The 22,415-nt window shown below is 57.5% G+C and overlaps 1 protein-coding gene across 1 annotated transcript in view; it reads left to right on the top strand.

Annotated features, from left to right (window-relative positions):
• CHL1 (cell adhesion molecule L1 like) overlaps positions 1-22,415 on the top strand; it is a 56,228-nt gene that overhangs the window by 31,349 nt on the left and 2,464 nt on the right. Inside the window, exons 13-26 of the mRNA XM_015587170.1 lie at positions 1,156-1,321; positions 4,877-5,001; positions 6,737-6,838; positions 7,006-7,203; positions 8,452-8,522; positions 11,431-11,653; positions 12,385-12,500; positions 12,631-12,835; positions 13,015-13,137; positions 13,782-13,961; positions 17,219-17,380; positions 18,173-18,304; positions 20,334-20,406; positions 22,276-22,412. Of these exons, the coding sequence (XP_015442656.1) occupies positions 1,156-1,321; positions 4,877-5,001; positions 6,737-6,838; positions 7,006-7,203; positions 8,452-8,522; positions 11,431-11,653; positions 12,385-12,500; positions 12,631-12,835; positions 13,015-13,137; positions 13,782-13,961; positions 17,219-17,380; positions 18,173-18,304; positions 20,334-20,406; positions 22,276-22,412 (2,013 nt within the window). The remainder of the gene's footprint in view (positions 1-1,155; positions 1,322-4,876; positions 5,002-6,736; positions 6,839-7,005; positions 7,204-8,451; positions 8,523-11,430; positions 11,654-12,384; positions 12,501-12,630; positions 12,836-13,014; positions 13,138-13,781; positions 13,962-17,218; positions 17,381-18,172; positions 18,305-20,333; positions 20,407-22,275; positions 22,413-22,415) is intronic.

The following is a 22,415-nucleotide window of genomic DNA, read 5'->3' as shown; positions in this document are numbered from 1 at the left end:
AGGGACCGCACAGGGGTCATATCCGTGAGGAGCCGCGTTTCGCACATTCGCGAGGCCCGTCGAGCCGGAACTGAGTAGGCGGCAGTGATGGGGAGCGTGAGCTTCGGTCCCCACCAGACGGGTTCAAATCCCGGCTCAGCTTCTTACCAGTTAGCGGACTTGGGTGTCATTACTTAATTTCTTTTTAGCTTTAAATTATTTTGTCTGTCAGGTGGACATAATAACAGTCACAGAATTGTTATTGTCGTTGACTGTACGTCTTAGCAGAGTCCTGGTGACCACGGCAGGTGCCATTACGTGGTGTTATTGCTAAGTGGATTTCTGGCTCTAAATTTAGAATTAGGAGTAGGATGCTTAGTAATTCACTAAATTAATTCAGCGTGATGATGACTCCTCCATTGTGTGCCTGGGCTACCAGCCGGTCAATTTTATCGGTGCTCTGTTTTCGATCGGATCCCTCAGTAACAGGTAGATGGTGCCCACTAGTGCATAACCGTGGCACCAGAGGTCAGCCTGTGGGAGGTGGCCTCTGAGAGGGTCACAGAGCCACCAGCTGTGTCCCCGGGGCGAAGTGCGTGCCCCTCCCCCGAGGCCTTTCAGAGCGAGCGCTTCGCATTCGCAGCAGCCGTGGGGACGCACTCACTCCTCACACAGCCGTGGCGCCCGGTCCGGCTTGGCGTGTGGCTGTCCCTCTGCTCCGGACGTCGCTCGCCGCCCCTCAACGGGAAAGTCGGCAGATACGTCCTGAGCGCCCGCTGTGTGTAGCTGCCCAGCCCCTCCGTCCACGGCTCACCGCCGTCCCTCCCCCCGGGGCAAGGCGTCTGCACCGGGGCTCCCCTTCCCACGGGGTTCTCAGTTAGACAGACGTACACCTTGAGGCGTTCGCTCCCTCCCACGGTCCTGACTCCCTGAGCCCAGAACATGGTCAGGGGAGGTGCTGGGCTGTTAATTACTGCTGCCCCTCACGCCTTAGCTGTCCGGGCCGGAACGGAAAGGAGCTAGTAATGGTAGGTGACGTCGGGGTCCCGGGGTGACCAGCACGGCGTGAGGTTTGACTGTTAAGTTGACGGCTGTGGCTGGTTGAACTGCAGACTTTCGATAGCAAGATGGGCTGTGCCCTGTGTCCTAACCAGTGTCTTTGTTTGGTAAAAACAGATGCCACGAAACTTCGAATTTCTCCTACGAGCCCGCGCGTCCCCAAGTCACACACGCTCGAGTTGTACTGTGAGAGCCAGTGCGACTCACATTTGAAGCACAGTCTGAAGCTGACCTGGAGTAAAGGCGGTGAGGCCTTCGAAACCAACGGCACGGACGACGGCAGGTGGGTCGGTTCCCGACGAAAAGCGGGTATAAAACCCCGGCACGGAGGGAAGGAATCAGTCGATCGCTCTCGGTCTCGAAGGCAACACCGAAAAGGTCCCAGGCCTGCGCGTCGCGCCTCTCTCCCCCGTGCGCCTCTCCTTGTTTCGTGACCGGTTCGCCACGTTACACGGACCCTCCCGTCGGGGTGTGACACAGACGTCACCCCAGGAGTCTGAGGCGTGCGTATCGCAGGGGGCTCACAGACTCATTGGACGGGCTGGGGGGGGAGCCGAGAGGGGCCGCTCGTGGACCGCGGGGTTCTCAGTCACAGGGCACTCAGGTGTGACGCGGGCGTCCGGAAACCGCGGCCGCCCCTGCCGGCCACACCCGGCCCTGCATCTGCGTCCTGGGCAGGGCCTGCGTGTCCGTGGGCCGCGTGTCATGGGCTGCGTGTCCGTGGGCTGCGTGTCGTGGGCCGCATGTCGTGGGCTGCGTGTCCGTGGGCCGGTGTCCGTGGACTGCGTGTCCGTGGGCTGCGTGTCGTGGGCCGCATGTCGTGGGCTGCGTGTCCGTGGGCCGCGTGTCATGGACCACGCTGGAGCCGCCACGGGAGAGCCGCGGCGGGGCGTGTCCACTGAATGCCTGTCCACTGAATGCGTGTCCACTGAATGCGTGTCCGTGGGCCGCGTGTCACGGGCTGCGTGTCCGTGGGCTGTGTGTCGTGGGCTGCGTGTCGGCTGCGGTTCCGCGCCCTCCAGCCTCCTCCATCCTCCGCAGAAGGACGCAGAAATCGCGGAAGGAGCGCGAGTGACCAGCGCGAGGCGTGTCGTGGGCTGCGTGTCCGTGGGCTGCGTGTCCGCGCCCTCCAGCCTCCTCCAGCCTCCGCAGAAGGACGCAGGAATCGTGGAAGGAGCGCGAGTGACCGGCGCGAGGTGTTAAGCGCGGGCAGGACCAAGGGCCGTCGCATGCCACTGGCCGGTGTGACCTCTGGCCGCACGCGGGGCGGGGTCAGCGCGTCTCCCCCAGCAGCACCCAGTGGGGTTACAGACACAGCTGTGCTTTGTGTCTCGTCAGGCGGGAGGAGCGAACCCCAGGCCTCAGCCGGGGCGGCGGCAGCGTGGAGCAGGGGGCCGGGCTCTGGTCCCACTGCTGTCCCCGTGGCCTTGGGCAAGCGGCTTAAGTTACATTTTATAACGTAGTTTGGTTAGAACACGTACGTGCTTTTCCGTCGCGAGGTCTCACGCGTGGACACGTCAGGCTCGGAGACAGCGCTCGGCCTGGCCCGGCCTCCGACGCGCGTTCCTCAGCCCCGCGTGTGGCTCGTGTCCCCCGTCTCATTTCTGTTCCCTGCTTGGCCTCTGCTCGCACACGCGTGTGTGTGTGTGTGCACGCGTGTGCACTGCCACCTCACGCAGAGCGCCGGCCCTGCCGTGGCTCGTCCTCGTTCCCGCCCGTCCCTCCCCCGTCCGTGTAGCTGGCAGACAGGCCGCACACACGCTGCCACCAGCCCCCGGGCGAGGACAGTCCCTGTTGCCCCCTCGAAGGCCACACGTCACAGCAGACGTCGTCGGCCCCGGGTGAGACCTCCGTGCCTCCGCTCGCTGCTCACCCTCTTTGTCACTGCTGTCCTGGGGACTTCCGTGTGACTTCGGGGCTCCAGCCACGAAGAGACTCGCAGACCTTCGCCTTGTGGGGGATGCACCCTGTGCGGCCCAGCTTCGTAGTTCCCGTAGGAGTCTTGGGTGACACTCAGATGTGCCTCTGGCTGCCTTAGTGACCCCGCAAGTGACACGGATGTTTTTCCAGTTCTCGGTCCACGAGGAATGGGGGGGAGGGGCAGCAGAGGTCTGGGGGTGGGGGGAGGCGGGAGCGACGAGCAGGGGCAGGGAAGGGGCACGTGGCAGGGAGGACGTCGCCAAGCTCCTCCTGCTGACCCTCCCGGTCCCCGTGCCCACATCCCTCGCTGACGACCAGCAGGTTTTACCCAGAAAGACGGCAGATTTCTGATCGAGGGGCATACGGAGGGTAACGTGACGGTTCCTCCTATGCTCCCCCCGTTCCCTGTCGTGTGGAGGGGGGTCCCCCTGACTGTTGCACCCCTGCCCCTGGATGCCGTCCGCCCGTCATGGCTCCTGCACACCTCCCCGTCAACCTCACGGAAACCGAGGGCCGGGACACCCCGGGGGGCTCCTGCGGGTGTTTGACCCGCCGGCGGCTGTGAGTCAGACCCGACTGTCGGGAAAAACGCAGTGGAGGACGGACGTGATGGGAAACTGTTTGCCACATGTGCACAAGCGTGACGGGGACCGTTGGTGACCACGGGCAGAGCAAGGACGCAGTCCCGTGGGAGAGACTGTGGCGCCAGAGCGAGTGTGATGCCCCCAACGCCAACACCCCCGCCTCGTGGCCCCTGCCGAACGGAACGCTTTGTCACCTTTGCGTCCCCTGCTCCCCCTTCCGGCCTCTTCCTTGATGACGAGGACGGAGCCTCCCCGGGCTCCCCGCCCCCCACGTCTCACACCCTCCTCTTCAAACCGACGTCAGCCCCACACCGAGGACCCGCCCTGTGTGAGGAGCTGGCCGACCCTGCGGGGACGGTCGGCGTGCGCCCTGATGCGGGGCCACGGGGTCGCCGGTCACGTGAACGGGCACGCGGCTCGGGCCTGCGCCTCGGGCTGTGCAGCCGGCCGCTGTGGCCGTGAACGAGGAAGCCGTGTCACCGCAGCCCGCAGCGCCTCCCACGGTCCGGCTCCTCGGCGTCACGTTCAGACGCCACTTACGGAGGGTCCCTCTGCCTCCGCACAGGACGCTGTTTCTCTCAGCTAAACAGCAACCTGCCGGGAACGTGTCTGGAATTGGTGGCACCGCACTAACACGGCCACGCGCGCAGTTAGGTTAACGTCACACAGGCCCCGCAGAAGCTGTCGTTCGCAGAAAATGTTTTCGTATAGTGAGCTAGACTGAAAATCAGCAAAAATGGAGCAAATGATAAAAGCTACTTCCAAGTGATTGGCAAAAAAAAGAAAAGAGTGTTAGTCTCTGCCACCTAGTGTCACAGACGCCCGCGTCCCCGCGAGCAGGCCCCGCCCTGTGCAGCCGGTGCAGAGGGACACGGGGAGGAAGCAGGTCCTCGGCTGCACCCCAGGCACGCGCTCGGGGACGCTGGCGGGCCACCCAGGATGCTGCCTGCGACCCCAGTGACGGCTCCCAGACGTCTGGACGAGGGCCATCCGGGTGTGGCCCAGACGCTGCTGGTTCCGTGCACTCTCCAGACACCCGGTGACACGGGCCGTCGTCACTGACCCAGGCGTCGCCGGAAACAACCAGACGCGGACGCGGACGCGGGGGGCGGTGCTTTGGCCTCAGCGTCCAGCTGGGGCGTCCTCGGAGGGAGCGCACATCACGCGAAGTGCTCGTCGCCGTCATCGTCACCATCGTCACCATTGCTATTATTATTATCATTATCATTATTGTTGTTGTTCCCTGATGGCGCTGGATGGGGACACGCGTTTCTGGCAGGAGTTGGTTTCGCGTGGCTGTGTCTGTCCCCGTCACGGCCGGCTTCTCCCTGCAGGGTAACCGTGGACGGAGCTAACCTGACCGTGTCCAACGTCACTGTGGAGGACGAGGGCGTCTACGCCTGTTCAGCACAGACCGCCCTGGACAGCGTCACGGAGGAGACCCGGGTGACCGTCCTCGGTGAGTCGCGGGCGGCCCCTCCCACTGCACACGGGTCCCCTGGTCACTTCGGCCAGCGCTGGTGTTCGAGCCCCTGCACAAGCACTGCTGGCTCGACTCGTCCGCTTAGACAGTGACCCGCTTTCAAACACCGACCTCCTCTGCCTGCGGAGAAGGCGGCGAAAGCCTGACTTCCCTTCCCCCGGGGGCGGCTCCCTTCACGGCCGAGGGAGGCAGGACGCTGCCCCCCGGACAGCTGAACCCCGCTTGAGTTCTGGGAGCAAACGCGGAGCCGCGCCCCCCAGAGTGCGGGGGTCAGAGCGGGGGTGCTGGCGTGGGGGTCAGGACGGGTCCCGGGGGTCGGGGTCAGGACGGGTGCCCTGGCGTTTGCACTGTGGTTGCACCCCAGACCAAGACAGACGCTGAGGTCCGGGGCACCGGGAAGGGTGGCAGGGGCTTCGAGGGCGGAGGCCAGTCCTGGGGAAAGCAGTGTGCGCCCCCCGCTGGAGCAGCCCCCCGCTACCCCTCAAGTCACCACCTGCTGGGTGTCTCTCCGTTGCCTTCCACTGTCCCCCAGGTCTCTGCCTGGTCCACCACCCTCAGGCTTTGTTAAGCTGGTGGCTGCAGAGGGGCGGGCGTCTGTGCCCCACACCCCGTCCTGCCGGCTGGCCGTGTCCCCCTGGGGCTCGCCACACAGTGCTGTCTTGGCGACGCTAAGTTTCCTCATAAAACGTCACATTTCGGTCTTGTCATCAGGCTGTCCTCTAGAACCCTGAGTCTTTGGCAATTTTAAATAAATAGTGGCCACGATTAGATGTGCTGTTCGTATGTAGGGTCCTTACCAGTTATTTGTAGGATAAAAATAGAGTTAGAGAATGCGCTCTGGGGTGGGCTGTGTTTTCTCGACAGCTTCTCAGAGTTCACGTGCAGATGTTTCAGGCCAGCGTCTGGCTTTTAGATTCCCGCCCCACAGCTGACGGTGACAAACGACAGACCCGTGCACGGCGTCTGAAACGCTCCTTGACCTGGCGAATAGGTTTTAGAGCACGCACTTGACCCATTTTGATCACGTTTCTTCCTGAAGCCTGGATGTTACGCGTCCTTTAAGGCGGGGACAGTGGCCCTCGGAGCGGAGGTCGTGTTCAGGGCCGTGACGTTTGGTTGGACACGGGCCACGTTTAAAGCAGGAACATGTCCTCCAGATTGAAAACACGTTTTTTGGTCACTACAAACGTCTGGCAGTGGACACTCAGCGGGGGCAGGGCCGAGCCCGGGGTGGGGGGTGAGGGGACAGTGGCTGTGACGCTCGTGGTCTCCTCCGGGACCTGATGGCGTCTCGGGGTGCGAGAGAGAATCGCCACCAGCCGCGGGAGGGGGATCGTTAGGGACGAGGCTTCTGTCATTGTCGCTTTGCTGTAAAAGCACCACAGACACCCACGTGTGTCAGCTCTCGCGCTGGCCTCGGCTCCGCCTTCCAGTTTCTGTCCTGACCTGTCCGTGCCACGCCCGCTCCTTCCAACGCCGCGTCCTGCCGCCTTTGCCAGAGCTCCGGGCCCTGCTGAGAGCAGAACCATAATCAGCCAGAGGCCATGAGACACGTGGGGCGGGACAGGCGTGGCCGTGCCCTGAGGTGTGCACAGCCCGGCCAGCAGAGGGCCCGGAGCGGGCCGGCGGGCGCCTGGGGGAGGGGCCGACGAACAGAGGCCACGGCCTGCACTCCGCTCACTGTCCCCTTGTCCCCGTTCCCTCTGATCAGATGTCCCGGACCCCCCGGGAAGCCTCCGCTTGTCCGAGAGACACAACAGGAGTGTCCGGCTGACGTGGGAGGCCGGAGACGCCCACAACAGCGACATCAGCGGTAGGGACCGCCAGGTGCCCCTTAATTACGCTCCAGGCCGGAAATGGGCCCGAAGCCCTGCTGGCCGCAGCCGGCGGGTTAGCGCAGAGCTGTACGCTCGTGCGTGGAGCTCAGGTCCCCTTGCCCATCGCCAGGCCACCCTGACCTGTCCCCTGTCCCCCCGCTAGAGTACATTATAGAGTTTGAAGGAAACAAGGTGGACCCCGGCCGGTGGGAGGAGCTGGCGCGGGTCCGGGGAGAGGAGACGACCGCCCTGCTGCCCTTGGCCCCGTACGTGGCGTACCAGTTCCGAGTCAGCGCCGTGAACGAGGTGGGGCGCAGCCAGCCGAGCCGGCCATCCGACCGCCACGAGACGCCTCCGGCAGGTAGGTGCCTCCCGCGCCGGCTTCCCGCGGGGCGGCGGCCTTTCTGGGAAGGAGAAAAGTACTGAGAGGGCCAGAGCGTGCGGGGGGTTCGGGTGTTCCCTGGGACAGCGTGGTCGAACCTCGGGCGCCCCCAGCTGCGGGAGGAGCGTCCGGTGCGGAGCGGGGAGCCAGCGGGAGGAGCGTGGGCCGCGCGCTCTGTGCAGCTCCCGGTGGCCAGCGTCCTGTTGAAATCAGATTCGCAGCTGAAGTTCAGTAGGGACAGTGGAGAGTTCGGCCTCTGACCGAGCGTGGGACCCGCCCCAGGCCCCTCGTCAGGTTTCCAGTGTCTCCGCCACCGCCGACTTCACGCATCTAGTGTGTTTTTTGTATCTCGATCTCTATCTAAATTCCAGACACTTTCTTGTTGTTAGGATCCCAAGGAGAGTAGTCCTAAATCACGTCTCCGAATCGGCCTTGCTCCGTCAGTGTGGCCGCCCCACGGGACGGCGATTCTGCCCCTCGGTGGAATAAATGTGCCAGGGTAGAGCTCCCCTTTGGGACTGAGGAAGAGCAGGTGGCGGCAATAACCTGCCCAGGGGCCTGTGTGAGCCAAGTGGGACTTGGCTCTGAGCTCCACACCGAGCTGTTTCTTATAAAATGGACCAAGCTCAGTGTATTTCCTGTCCTTAGATTTAGCTACTCATGTTAATAGACGATGTTTGATCTTATTAGCTTAGAGACAAATATTCACAACATACATTTCCGACAAAAGTCATAGAAAAAGTAAAGTAGCTTTAAAATTAAAACGTGTTTTTAAAAAGCAGGTGTAGGGCTTTAAAAAGTAAGTTTAATATTTTAAAGAGCAGGTTTAAAAATAAGATACGTAAAGTAAACCATCTACTCGCCACTGAATAATTACATCACTCCAAGGACACTACTTTACTCCTTTAAATAAAAAATATATTTTAAAGCCGCCTGTGAGATAATGGGTGTGATAACTAATCTTATTGTGGCATATACATATAAATAGGAAACACACGTGCATATTTATATTCGTTCACATATCAAATCATTACATTGTAACCTTAAGCTTCAGGAAAGCTGGTGGGGGGAGCGGCCTTAAATCTTTGTAGGAACTCAGCTCTAGAGTAATTAATAAGCATATAAAAGTTGTTTAAATATAGTTTTTGGGGGGGGAGGAGGGAGTGATGATTTACCCGTGGACCATGTGATAGGAAAAAAATCACCGTAATGCTTGTGACTTTCCAGCTCCGGACAGGAATCCACAGAACATAAGGGTTCAAGCCTCTCAGCCGAAGGAAATGATTATAAAATGGGAGGTGCGTATTCTTTAACGTATTATGTGCGTCTCTGTTTCTTTTTTCGTCTTTCTTTCAGGTCTGCATGCCAAGTATAACGATACAGCAGTATTTTTAAGAACAAAAAAAACTTGGATATTTTATTAAATTTTATAAAGATTTTTTTTGTGGATTTTAAAGATCATTTGGATTAGAATGCCGTGACATTGAGGTTTGCAGTGGTGAATAATTTATTGGAGATTATCCAGGTTGATTTAATTGTAATCGGTTACCAAAAGTTTCAGATTCCTAATATTTTTATTATTGGGACCCTAATTTTTTCTTCCATTCAGAAAGCACCCAAACCCTTAACATTTCACTTGACTTTAGTATACGGTCTGATAAACAGTCAGCACCTCAAGAGAATGACTCCCAGATAATAGCCGCGCCCCCCGCCCCATTTCATACGCTCACGTCTCATTCTGAGGACAGCCTCGTCATGAAAGTGTCCTCGACACCTTGTTCCCGCTGCAGAAGCGGCGGCTGACTGGCGGGGTCACCGTCCCCACTAGGATCCAGCGAAGCCAGAGGTCAGGCGTGGGTGCTGCTCCCCCTTCCGTGTGTTAAGTTACGAATGGACTTTCCTCTTCAGATCGGGCCCGCGGCCTCGACTCCGCCCCGATCACTGTCATACGTGTGTGTGTCGTGTCTGCATGTCTTCCGTGATGGCGGATAGCTTTCTCCCTCTGCTACGTGGACGTACGTCACGAACGAGCATTTTAACCTACTGGCAAGTGGATTAGCAGTCGACCAGCCTGATTAGTAATAGTCCTCCGACACCGGAGTCATTGAATTTTACATAAGTATAGGACGGTTTTGAATGTGTGCTGGAATTTATTTCCGCACCTCAGCCCAGGTATGATTTTTCGAGAGAATTTTAGGCGTATGAAGTTCAGTTCGATTTTTTTCCCCTCGTTACCTCATCATGTAGCCCATACCCCCAAAATATTCAGTTAATATTTTCAATCAACACTAGCCCTTTGTTCCCACTCCAGTGAAATTAAGTTTTACAAATTTAAAATTTGAAAAAAAAAATCGATGATGCACAGGAACTCAGTACGTCGAACAATATTATTCTCTCCTGGAACTTGTGGTCATAAGCAGTTGCCACCACGTTGTCTCGCTAATTAATTCGTCGTCTCACGTCACGTTAGCCTGTCATTCTTTCAGAGTATCTCTGTCTGACCACTTAAGTTCCACGGAAATTTCGTAAGCTGGGTGCTGCCACGACTGGGTAGGTGACGAAGACACCGCACTCTGTGATTGGCAGGCGGGGTCCTCAGGGAGGCGCCCCGTGCCCCACGAACGTCCCCCGTCACTCCACACTGTGCCTGTGGGAGCAGCAGCAGCTCCTGGCGGGAGCCTCGCCCTCCAGACGGGCAGCGGACTCGGGATGCGGTGACCTCACGAGGAGGCACCTTCGCTCTCCCTGCTGCCCGTCCTCAGAGGCCACTCCTTTCTTCCCCAAAGGTGCGGGAGACTGGCCACTCGCGCCCTCTGCTTGTGTCAGTGGGATTACGCCAGGACAGTGTGCAGCGGTCTCTGAGGAGGAAGGACAGTGATTTCGCGGTTGCCCGACTAGAGGGCGGGGCAGGCGGCCGGGGGAGGAGCTGGCCACACTGGCCGCTGCGTTCCTGCTGCGCCCCATCGTGCTTACTGCTCTGAAATATCAGAGATCTGAAATTGCGGGCACACCCCGCGAAGTCTTAGGACATCTGCCCTGGTGGCGGTTTTGCGTGGGTCACCCTGTGATCAGATGCCAGACAGCTCCCAGGTGACAAGCAGACTCGGAGGGAGTCACCAGAGCCCCTCCTGGGACTGACTGACTGAAGGGTTCCCGTCTCCAAGATAACGATCTGGGGAAGAAAGTAGTTTTTAAAGAAGGATTAACAGCTCCGCTGAGCAGTAGGAAGGCTTAGATGTCTCTCGTTTTTGTTTGCTTTATGTTTCACGTTTTAGCGTTGAACATGATGCAGTCGAAAGTGATGTATTGTGAGGTCCGTGGTTTATATAGGGCAGGAAAAGAACAAGGAACAAATGAATATTAACGTCTTTCTTTGCTCTCGTGGAATGTACTTTCTAGTTGGAGGAACAGACAATAAGCAAATACATCAGAAATAAAATAATACGTCATTCAATGAAAAATTCTATGAAGGAAAAAAATAAGAAAAAAAATACACAGAGCCCACTGCGGCCTGATCAGTAAAATAATTATGTCAGAATGATTTCCACTTGACATTTCCTGTTCTTAAGCATATATTTATGTTAAGTCTGAGAGTCAATTAAATAGCAAATTTCTAATCTCAGAGACACAAGCAACCCCCCCCCCCAAAATAACCCAAACCCACTAGAGTTTGGCAATAGGGATGTCTTCAGTTGCCTGATGGCGTGGTCACAGCCGAGGGTTCCACTCCCAAGGCCCCAGATCTTATCATTTCTGTTGCAAGTACGAGAAGAAACCCGCCTGCTTTAAGACGAAGTCGGGGCGGCAGGACAGCGTGTCCAGTTCCTAGATCGGTCGTCATAACGCCGCCTCGTCCTGGGTCTCTTCGACAATACGCTAGGAGTACAGGCTCCTTCTCTAGAAAATTAAACACGGCAAGTTTCGCCAGCCATTCCACGGGGTCCTCAGGCCCCTGGAAGGACCTGCGGGGACCCACCTAGACACGCTGAGCTGCAGGGGGTTCTTGCGAGTTGGGGGGCTGAGCTTGTATCACTTACAAACTGGAAGACAGGCACGAGGGGCTCCGCAGCCATTTCCAAAGCAAAGGGGGGATCGAGCCCCTCCGGACGCGGCCTCCGCTGCGGTGTCCCTGCGGCCCGGGCGGCTGTCCCCGTCCCCGACGCGGCACGCCTGCGACCCCTCGTGTCTGTCTGTCTGCCGTTTCAGCCGCTGAAGCCCATGGAGCAGAACGGGCCGGGGCTGGAGTACAGGGTGACCTGGAAGCCGCAGGGGGCCCCCGTGGAGCGAGAGGAAGAAACCGTCAGGAACCACACGTTGCGGGTGATGACGTCCAGCGTCTACGCCCCGTACGAGGTCCAGGTCCAGGCCGTCAACCACCTGGGCGCCGGCCCCGCACCCCAGGCCGTGGTCCTCTACTCCGGGGAGGACTGTGAGTGACGCCCTGGGCCCCGCCCCGGCCCCGGCCCCGGCCGCAGAGGGCTGCGGAGAACCGTCGCCCTGGCTCCCGCGTTGTCAGCCGCGGGACGGGATCAGGAGAGGGGGGTGGGGCGGAATGTGCGGGAAGTTTCGATTTTCCTAAACTTCCCAGGACGGTTGTTTCTACGTGGAAAATCAGTACCGTCAGCTAAGCAGCACGGTCGTCCTCAGGCTTCTGGTCCCAGTTGTCTCCGTGCGGCAAAGGCCGTGTGACGGTCCCCTGCCGCCGTGCCCGGGGCTTGGCCGTCTTCGGCCTTTCCGACGCCCGTGAGCCAGGCCCAGATCGTGCAGGGCGTCACACGCACACGCAGACACACGCCCGGGGCTCGGGGTGCCGGCGACGTCGCAGTCAGACGTGCTCGCACCATAGCGACTGCCGCAGGCGTGACCCTCGGCCCGCGGCGCCCACGGTCATGTTTAGACACGAGGGGGGAGAAGGTAGAGACGTGAAATGACAGCGATACTCACTGTCGTCCACGTCCTCCCTCTGACCCGAGACGGCAGCCCTGGCCACCGCCCGGCGCACGGCACCTGCCCGGCTGCCGCTGGCTGTGCGCGGATCAGCTCAGCAGCGTCCCGAGTGACGTTAGCTGCGTTGCGGGTCTGGTCACCTGCTTCCGAGGGCGCCACGGCCCCAGCATGTCCGGGTTTCTCCAAAGCCGGTCGCTCTTTCCCGCTCCACAGACCCCGACGCGGCCCCCGAGATCCGGGGGGTGGACGTCATCAACAGCACGCTGGCTAAAGTGACCTGGTCAGCGGTGCCGAAGGACAGCGTCCGCGGACACCTCAGAGGATATGAGGTTTGCGTCGGAGCCCCCGGTCCTCGCCGCCGGGCGAAGCCCTTTCCTGCACGCCAGCCCCGGTTTCCGAAGCCGAGCGGAGGGCCCGCCGCGTGGCCGACTCGCCGAACGGTTCTTGTGTTCGCTGCAGATAAACTGGTGGAAAACGAGAAGCCTGCTGGACGGACGGACGCTCCCCAAGCGAGTGAACGTGCTGCGCTTTTCGGGGCCGAGAAGCTCCGGGATGCTGCCGGCCCTCGAGGCCTTCAGCGAGTTCCACGTGACGGTCGCGGCCTACAACTCCCGGGGCGCCGGCCCCGAGAGCGAGCCCCACGCCTTCCGGACACCAGAAGGAGGTGAGCGGGGGCGGGGGCGGGGGCGGCCTCCCCAGGGCCGACGCGGGCGTCTCCCCGCAGCAGCGTGAGCGCGGACTCCACGAGCTGGCCGCTCGCTGCCCGTGGGAAAGCGATGCTCACGGGCCTCCTTGAAACCCGGCCGATGCCCGAGTGTCTGCCCTGGGCCCTGTGTTTCCCAGTTCCTGGCCAGCCCGCCTTCCTCAAGGTCGTCCAGATCGACAAGGACACCGCCACCGTGTCCTGGGGACTGCCTCAGAAGCTGAACGGAAACTTGACTGGCTACGTGCTGCAGTACCAGATAAGTACGCACATGTTTCTGCGGAGTCACCCAGTCATGGTTCCGTTTGGGTTTTTTTTGGCTGAGGAGTTGGCTCGCTATGCTGAGGGTCCGATGATGATGGTTTGCAGGCCACCTACTTCCCGACAGCACAGCACCCGTAGGCTGGCTCGGAGGAGCCTCCGGGCACTGCTGTTTTTATAAAGAAAACAGTTATTGGAACACGGCCGTGCGCATTCATTTACACGTGTCTGTACCCGTTTCTCACTGCAGTGGCCAAGTCGAGTAGTGTGACAGGTTGCATGGGCCACACAGGCTGAAAGTCACCATCTAGTCCTTTTCCGAAAGGTTTGCCCAAGTCTGTTTTAGAAGAAAAGCAGTATGCCAGTGGGTACCAAAAAACATAGTTTCGTATTTTTTATCAGAGACCTTGAGCCAGTGACTAGCCCTAGGTCTAGGCAAGGTGCTTATCCTTACGAAACCTCAGTTCCCCCACGTATGTTATAGTCACAATAATTGCGTCGGCCTCAGAATTAAACGAGTCGATGGCGCCGAGTGATTCAGATGGCGCCTCGCACACCTCGAGCATCATAGAAGCAGACATCGGGGACAGCGTCGCTCGGATCATGGGGACTGTGAATCATGGGGAATTGTTCTTTGTGCCCTCAGTAAATGACACCTACGAAGTCGGAGAACTGAATGCCGTCAACATCACGAGCCCCTCGAAGCCCAGCTGGCACCTCTCGAACCTCAGCCCCGCGACCCGGTACAAATTCTACGTGCGGGCTTGCACGTCCAGGGGCTGTGGCACACCCCTCACCGAGGAGAGCCTCACGGCGGGTGACGGCAGTAAGTAGCGGGGGCTCCACGCGTGCACGCGGCGACCCTTCCGGCCCCGTGGCGGGGACGCACGCGCCACCGTAAACCGGATGACCGCGCCTCGGTCTGCACCACCGATGTCGGTGCAGAATCTATCTATCTCGTTTGTCGAGTTCACATCGACTCGATTTGTGGGTTTCGACGGCAACAGCAATCGAGCTATGTCGCTTTAGAGAGCATAAGGTCAGGGACCTTCGTTTTACTTAATTAGCTCAGGGGACCCAAGGCTGGGAAGCTGTCCGTAAGGTGCGTGGAAGGATAGTTTGCTTTCGGAAATGTTTCTGCATGGCGGATACTTGTCCCTCCTGGCAGACATTCTGCAACACGGATCTGACACGCTTTCCTCCGTGTCCCGACTCACAGACACGCAGATTCGGGCATCCGTTTTATTTTGTTGTCTGCTGGTGGATGCCAGATAACGGGCTCAAGAACAGCCCGTCAGTCTGTGGTTTCGGTTACACAATCCTCCTAATTCGATGGCACTTTAAAAAAGCATTTCCGACTCAGAGCCGTCTCCCTCCCCGAATGGTTTCGGGAACTAGGATTTTAGCGGCGTTTGGCTGGGTTTCTGTAACATCGGGAGACGAACAAGGGAGTAGAATGAGGGAAGGAAACGACTCAGAGGAACCACGTGCTTCCTGATGAGTCATAAAGACGGCGTCCCGTGTGCTTCAAGCCCATCGGACCTGGCAGGATTGGTGGGGGCGGGAAGCAGAGGGGCCTTTGCTGATCACGTGCTTTACGTCAGGCGCTCTTTGGGATGCTTTTCCACATGTCCGATGAGAAGAAAGGTAGACTCGATGGGAACAGAGAAAATAGTGGCGAGGAAGATGGAGTCGTGTGTCATTTATGAAAACACACGTTGACGCGCATTCACGTCTGTGAGGGGCCGTGACGCCCGCGTGTCTGCCCGGCACGCTCACGCCCTGACTTCCGCTCACCGCTCTCGCCGCCTCTCACGGCCCCTTCGCATCCGACTAACGCGGGGCTTGCGTTTCCCTCAGACTCCTAAATGCTCAGGACTCCCGTTCACGGGCAATAGTTCCTCCCGGGGAGCCCACAGTTCACTCTCAAGGACGAATTAGACACCGAGTGAGATGAGGAACCTGTTTACCTCCTCACAGAAGTTCCACTTAAAGGCAGTGATGGGAAACTCTCTAGTAACTAAGAGCATCTCATTTCTCGAGAGTTCAAACGGGCATCACGTGTTCAGGGCAAAGACACGACATCGCGGCCCCTGTATTTTTGAAAACAGAGTCGAAGACCCCGGAGGGTTTGCTGTTTCCATGGAAACAAGGCCCGAGCGTGATGAGCCCTGCTGTCCCCTCTCACCAGCCCTGCCCCGTGAGGACACTGTGCCACAGGTGGCCTGACTAGAGTCACGCGGGCCAGCGGGACCGAGGTCGTGGGGCAGTGGGCCTCGGTCACGTTCACGCTGGACGCGTTGTTTTCGGAGGCTGGGCAGTGCCGTGCGTGTGATTTTGTAAGCGACGCTGCAGCCTCTCTGCAGATGCGAGACGTAGCCCGAGGGCCTCGCGGCCAGCATCTCCCGTCACACGCGTCAGGAGTTCGAAGCCCCCTCACTGATCCGTTTCCGCTCTTTTTCAGGAATCCGTGTTTTCATTGACCCAGCAGCGTCCCCTCCCCCAGCCCACCCTGCTGCAGGCGTGTCCCGCCACGCTCACAGGAAAGACACCACAGCCCCTTTTCCTACGGGTCTTGAGCACGATCTTTGAAAAAAGAAAAACATACATTTTTTTCACTGAAGCGATACATCTTGATATCACTAAACGCTCCAAAAATGATAACTGCGGTGCCCGTGGGGATGTGTTTCCGCGCACCCCCCTTCTCCGTGCTCGGCCGGAGTCCCCGGCATCTCCTCAGAGACTGGGGTCTCATGCGCCAGCATTTTTTTTCTGGCGATTTCCTCGTCGTCACTCTGATTTTCACGTGGCTCACATTCCCTAGTCCAGGCGGAAGAAGAAGATGGAGTTAATCGGAAATATTCTTTCTGTGCCGTTACTAGTTTGAATGAAACACTCGCTCTGCTCTTTTTCAAAAGCTTATGCTACTTACTGTTATATTAATATTTCTGATTTTCAAAGGCAGAATTAATTGCATTCTGTTTCAGCGGTGCTCAATCTTAATGGCTTTGCTCAGCTAATGTCACCGGCTTCGTTTCTTCCATGGTGCCATGTTTTAATGAAGCTCTCGTGTTATCAGTAACTATATAATTAATTTCTAATCTATGATAAAGTGTTATAGCTAAATTTTAACATGTAACAAAGTATACCCAATTGAAACAGAGTTTCCCAACCCCTAATAGTCACAACATGGGATATATTTTATCTTCCGTATAAATCTTTAGTATTTTCTGGTTTGTATCTATTCTATTGAGTTGATTCTAGCAAAACATCTGAGAAAATATTTTAGATATTTTGTTGTGAGATTGGAAATTACATGTGTCTTTGCTTACACTTGACTCATTTTTATCTGTGACCATGAGATTCTGTAGTTGATATATTGGCATATTCATGGTTTTTTTTTAAGAAAAGTGTCTCTCACAACATTCTCAAAATGTCAGTGCATTTCATGTACATGTGCCTATAAACCTGCATGTGATGTGGCTTAAGTTTCTACAAATTTCATCTGTTTGACACGTGACCGTATCGTGATGCCACGCATCAGTATTCAAGGAGAAGACCCAGACAAAGATTAGTAACACGGAGTTGAAATGTCACGTACTTTACTTTAAAGCCGCGGTGGCCACTCCGTTCCCTGCTGGGATTGGCAGAGTTCGCATTGCACAAAATGACATCGTGTGATTTTTTGAAGTCTGTGGTTTTGAATTATTCACACGAACAGGCAGATTTATAGTGCCGCACAAAATGACATCGTGTGATTTTTTGAAGTCTGTGTTTGGTTTTGAATTATTCACGCGAACAGGCAGATTTATAGTGCCATTTCATCGTGCATATCATCTTAAAAGGGCACGAATTAAGTTAATTTCATTGACTGAGTTTCAGTATATTATAAAAGGAAAATCTTAAAATGTGGATTTTATTGCTCTCCTGATCATTCAAGAACTATCTGAGGGTACAAATGCCACAAGTAGCTCTCATATTCATCTGAAATAGCACTATATGTATAAATATAGATATTTTATTTTTCATGTCCTGCTTTTCAGTGATGCCTATTGACATGATTTAACTGTGTGCATTTCTCAGGTAAAGGTCTCGGGAAGCTGTCCGAAGGCGTAAACCTTACTCAAAAGCTCCACCCAGTAGAGGTGTTTGAGCCGGGAGCTGACCATGTAGTTCGCCTGTCGACTAAGAATTGGGTGGATAACAGTAGCATTTTCGAAGACGTAATCGAGGCGAGAGGGAGAGGTGAGACGCGAGGCTGCGCGGGGCGCGCCAGGCGCCCCCTCTGCGCCCCGTCGACCACTTATCCGCGCGGGGCGGCGCCAGGCGCCCCCTCCGCGCCCCGTCGACCACGGACCCGCGCAGACTTCCCGCGTTAGAGGGAGAGCACATGGAGGCCGCTCCTGTAAAAACGATCGTTTCAGTTTCTTTCGGCCCAGCATTTTAAAACCGTGAAAAGGAAAAACGTTCTACAAAGGTCCAGCTCCCCTTCCTGTTTCTGCCATGTGTGGCTGCCTAAAAATGTCCCCGCTCATTAACATGTGAATAACAAAAAAACTAAAAAGCAAAACAATCAGAACCCGGCGACGCCATGGCAACCTGCGGTAACCATGGCAGCCTGCGGTAACCACGGCAACCCACGGTAACCATGGCGTCCTGCGGTAACCAAGGCAACCCACGGTGACCACAGTGGTCTGTGACCAGGGCGGCCTATGGTAACCGAGGCGGCCTGTGCTGCTGCTGCTGCTGCTCTTGCTGCTGCTGCCGGCTAACCTCACCCGCCTGCACCCTCCTCTCTGGGTTCCATCCTCAGAACCAAACGCGACCGGACAGGGCCCTTTCTGAATAAAGTCTGGACACTGATCAGTGTCCTCCCCACGAAACATCCTTCCAGTCACGTGCCCTGAGGGTCACTCGGGGGGACCACAAAACTGATGCTCTCGTGTGTGTTTGAAAGTGATGTTTCACTCGCCCCGAGGGGCGTCGTCCGGGGGGCTGCCTCGTGCATCGAGCATGAGCCTCCTCTCTGTGCGGCAGGGTACGCTGGCCTGTACGATGACATCGCCACGCAAGGCTGGTTCATCGGGCTGATGTGTGCCGTCGCGGTCCTCACGCTCACGCTGCTGACCGTGTGCTTCGTGAAGAGGAACAGAGGTGGGAAGTACTCAGGTAACGCCTGTCCCTCTGTGTACGGGGACTGGGGTCGCGGCACACGCGGAAGCAGCCCGAGGCTCTTCGATGGCGAAGGGCGTGCTACGTGTGTACGATGGAATATCGCCCAGCTGTCAGAGACGAGATCCTGCCGTCTGTGACGGGAAGGGCGTGCTACGTGTGTACGATGGAATATCGCTCAGTGTGACAGCGTGGACGGACCTTAGGGGTGTCATGCTAAGTGAAACATGTCAGACAGAAAAGGACAAGCACCGTGAGATTTCCCCCAACTGTGGGATGTAGAACAGAAAGCAACAGACGAATCAAGTTGTCTTTTAATATTCATTACATGGTGTCTTCTGAGAGGCTCTCTTCAGAAACGTCTCGTTTTTTTAGTGACACCTTCAAATCAGATTTCTATTAGCATATTAGGTGAGGGACAAAGTATTCCTGTATTAACTAACCAAAGGCAGTATGTGGCCTAGAGGAGGGGCCCCTCTCCTCAGGCCAGGGACCGGTACCGGTCCAGTCCGTGGCCTGTTAGGACCTGGGCCGCACAGCAGGAGGTGAGCGGCGGGCCACCGAGCCAGGCTCCATCTGTGTCTGCACCGCTCCCCGGCGCCGGCATCACCGCCTCAGCCCCGCCTCAGCTCGTCAGGCCTTAGATGCTCGCAGGAGCGCCGGGCCCTGTGTCGGCAGGGTTGGGGACCGCTGGAGAGTCCCGCATGCAGGCGGTTGCCCACTAACTAGTTATTAGTGCTTAAGACAGGGTCTGACCAGACTGACGATGCTTCCGAGCTTTTTTTATTCGTAAAATCGCAGAGATGTTGAAAAGACTTATTTCTAAGTCGCACACGTGGACGGGCCCATTCACGGCTGCCTCTCTCCACGTTCGTGACGCAGGGACTGCTCTGCTCCACTGTGTTCTGATGGCCTGTCCGCCGGTCACCTGCGTGAGGGGTAACCACAGCGGGCACTGCGCTTGTGACCGTGACGACATTGCCCTGAATTAAATAAATAAAAACCATCTGAGTTAATCCGATGGTTGTCTTCACTTTAGTTTCATTCAGTTTCCAAGCTCATCTTTTTCCGATAAACATATTGTGTTGGTGCTATTTTTTTCTTAGTGTTCAGGATGCTTTTATATTGGGGGAAAGATTTAGATCCCACTGAGTGTATTCTGATGAGGTTCAGATTAGTGAAAGTTCATTGACTTCTGACTCATTCAGCAAATATTAGTGGGAACCCGTTATATATTTTGAGCAAACAAACAAGCATAATTTCAAAATTTTTGTAAAATTACATGGAAAATTTATGTAATTATACATCTCATTTTTCCCTACGGAGACTGAATCATTATGAATTAGATTTTCACGGACTCACAGTGTTCTGGGTGATTAATTGGAAGATCACAGAGAGCCAGCATTCCCTTTCGAGTGTCCCCCACCGGTCACCGTGAAGTGCGGCCCCATCCAAATTCTAAAAGAGCTGCTCAAACGATGCCCTTGAAGGAGAATGAGGCCATCGCTTCACCCTGCAGGACAGCAAAGTGACACCCTTCCCCCCGGGTGTCTGCGAGCAGCCCAGGGCCATGCGAAAGGCTGACGTCAAGGGTCACTGTCGACCCGCGTGATGATTATGGGGCAATTCTGAGAAAGAGGAAGCAGAGAACGACCAAACGTTGACTCTCGCTGTCCAGTTTAGCGACGTAGAGCTGGTGCGAGCCTCCGGCCCCGTCAGGGCGGTTCGCACAGTGACAGGCGTGTCGGTCACCGACCTGCTTGGGCCACAGCCAAGCGAGACTCCCAGCGGGTCTCGTCATCCTGTGGTCGCGGGTGGCTGCGGCAGAGTCTACTGTGCGGCAGGGGACCCACACGTCCGTTTTGTCCTTACAGAGATTTCGGACGGGCTGTAGGTTCAGCCACAGAAAGCGCGGCCCGCCCGCAGCGGCGGGGGCGAGCAGGGCTGGGGGATCGGCCGTCTCTCGCCTCGGCCGGTACGTTTTTTTTGTTACGTGCATGACTTTCTCCTGCGTTTTTCTTGTCAGTGAAAGAAAAGGAAGACCTGCACCCAGACCCAGAGGTCCAGTCAGGAAAAGACGAGACCTTCGGCGACTACAGGTAAAGGTGGCAGTCGCCTGCGCTGGGGTGGAGCGTGTCCCGGGTCACGGGCTTAAACGTGGCAGTCGCCTGCGCTGGGGCGGAGCGTGTCCCGGGTCACGGGCTTGGCTGCACGGCGCACGTGCTCGTTCTCAGAATCGGGTCCCCGGGCCTGGCGGGGCGGCAGCCGGCGTCCCGCGTGTGGGCCGGGGCGTCTGGACGATGCGGGAGGCGTCCTGTGAGTGTCGGGCAAGGGCAGTTCTGTCAGGTGACCGTCTCTTGGTTTACCTAAGCGTCTTCAGCATGGCTGCCGTGAGCCCGGGGGGGGCTCCGTTTACCTCCACACACAGGTGTCCCATGCACCTGCTGTGTGCGCCTGCGAAGGGGAGCAAGGCGCACACCGTGTCCCCCCGCGGACCTGGCCCGCGGAAGGCAAACTCCGCCATGTTCATGACTAGGATCAATTAAGTACGATAACCAAGCAGAAAAGCGGGCGGTGGCTCCCTCCAGGGACTCTGGCAGCCACAGGAGGTGGGCTCGCAGCTGGTGAGTGCTGGGCAGGAAATAGGTAAATCACCCCCGAACCACCTCACCTGTGTCCCTTTATAGCAGGGGGCCCCAACCCCCGAACCATGGACCAGTACCGGTCCCTGGCCCGTCAGGACCCGGGCCGCACAGCGGGAGGTGAGCGGCGGGCGGGCGGGCGAAGCTCCACGTGCGTCTGCGGCCGCTCCCCGGCGCCGGCGTCACCCCTCAGCGCCGCCTCACATCAGGGCTTGGATGCTCACGGGAGCCCCGGTGCCTGGCGTCAGACAGGTTGGGGACGGCTGCTTCAGAGCCGTCGATGCGTGTTTCACGCTCTCCCGCTGAAAGCTCAGGGGCATCAGTTACACGGCCCCGGCCCCCGGTCGTCCTGGGAGGAGGCTTCGCTGGGCGCTGTGCCCCGTGACCGGATTCTCACTCCTGTGGCTCCTCCCGGTGCTTTTGTCATCACGGGAGCCAGCGATCGTCAGGACAGCCTGAGTTACGCTGCCGTCACGGACGACTCCGAAGCCATGGTTCTCTCGGGTCACTTTGTCACGTAGGGGCGGTGGCAGGACGGGGGGCATCCAGATCGCCCCAGCAGAGGGAGAGCATGGAGGATGAGCGCTGGCTCTGAAGTGACATGTGTCCCCTTTGTCCCCGTTGGCCCAACCGTGTCCCATGGCGACCTGCGGGCAGGGAAGGGCCGCCCTGCCACGCGTGCAGGAAGCGCGTCCAGGACCCATTGCAGGAGCGGCGCGGTGGCCGCCGCGAAGCGTCAGGTGCTAGTCCGGCCCGATTACAGCTTTCCCAAGTCCTTCGTTTCTCAAGGATTTGAACATCACACAACTTTACAGCACGACAGTTGTTGGTCTTAAAACTTCGCTCAGAACCTGGGGAGACCACGTTATGTCACAGACAGAGCTGCTTTTGTTGGGGATAAAGCCGGAGCGTGGACACAGGTCACTTGTGCATTTATGGTCTAAAAGTGCCAGCTGCATTTTTTTTTTAACAAACCCAAGTTCATAAACTAAAGGAAAGGAGATTCTAGGGTTTCGAGAAACAGAATTGGATTGAGTAATCTGATCAGACGGGACATTCCGGAAGGGTTTGGGGGCTCACAGAGGTAAGACGGAGGGCCGAGGCCCGCCGCTCCGCGTGCACAGAGGGGCCGGGCACCACGGGCGACACGCACACGGCGACGGTCCACACGCGCGTCCGCGAGAGCGTTGCTGAGGGCTTGTCTGTCTGCCGTGCTCGCGGGAGATCCTGAAAAGTCTCAGACTCTGTAGCAGTCACGCAGGAGTCTGGCTTTACTGGAATTTTCCGTGGCGGGTTTTATGCAGTTTCTTTTCCATTGTTTTCCAGCGACAGTGACGAAAAGCCTCTGAAGGGAAGCGTCCGGTCGCTGGCCAGAGGCACGGAGGCCACGGGGAGCGCGGACAGCCTGGTGGCCTACGGGGAGGGCGACCACGGCCTGTTCAGCGAGGACGGGTCCTTCATCGGCG

Source organism: Pteropus alecto, unplaced genomic scaffold (assembly GCF_000325575.1).
Source record: "Pteropus alecto unplaced genomic scaffold, ASM32557v1 scaffold53, whole genome shotgun sequence".
Classification (NCBI taxonomy): Eukaryota; Metazoa; Chordata; class Mammalia; order Chiroptera; family Pteropodidae; genus Pteropus; species Pteropus alecto.
Note: the sequence above shows the minus strand (reverse complement) of the source record. Positions and strands in the feature narration are given on the sequence as shown.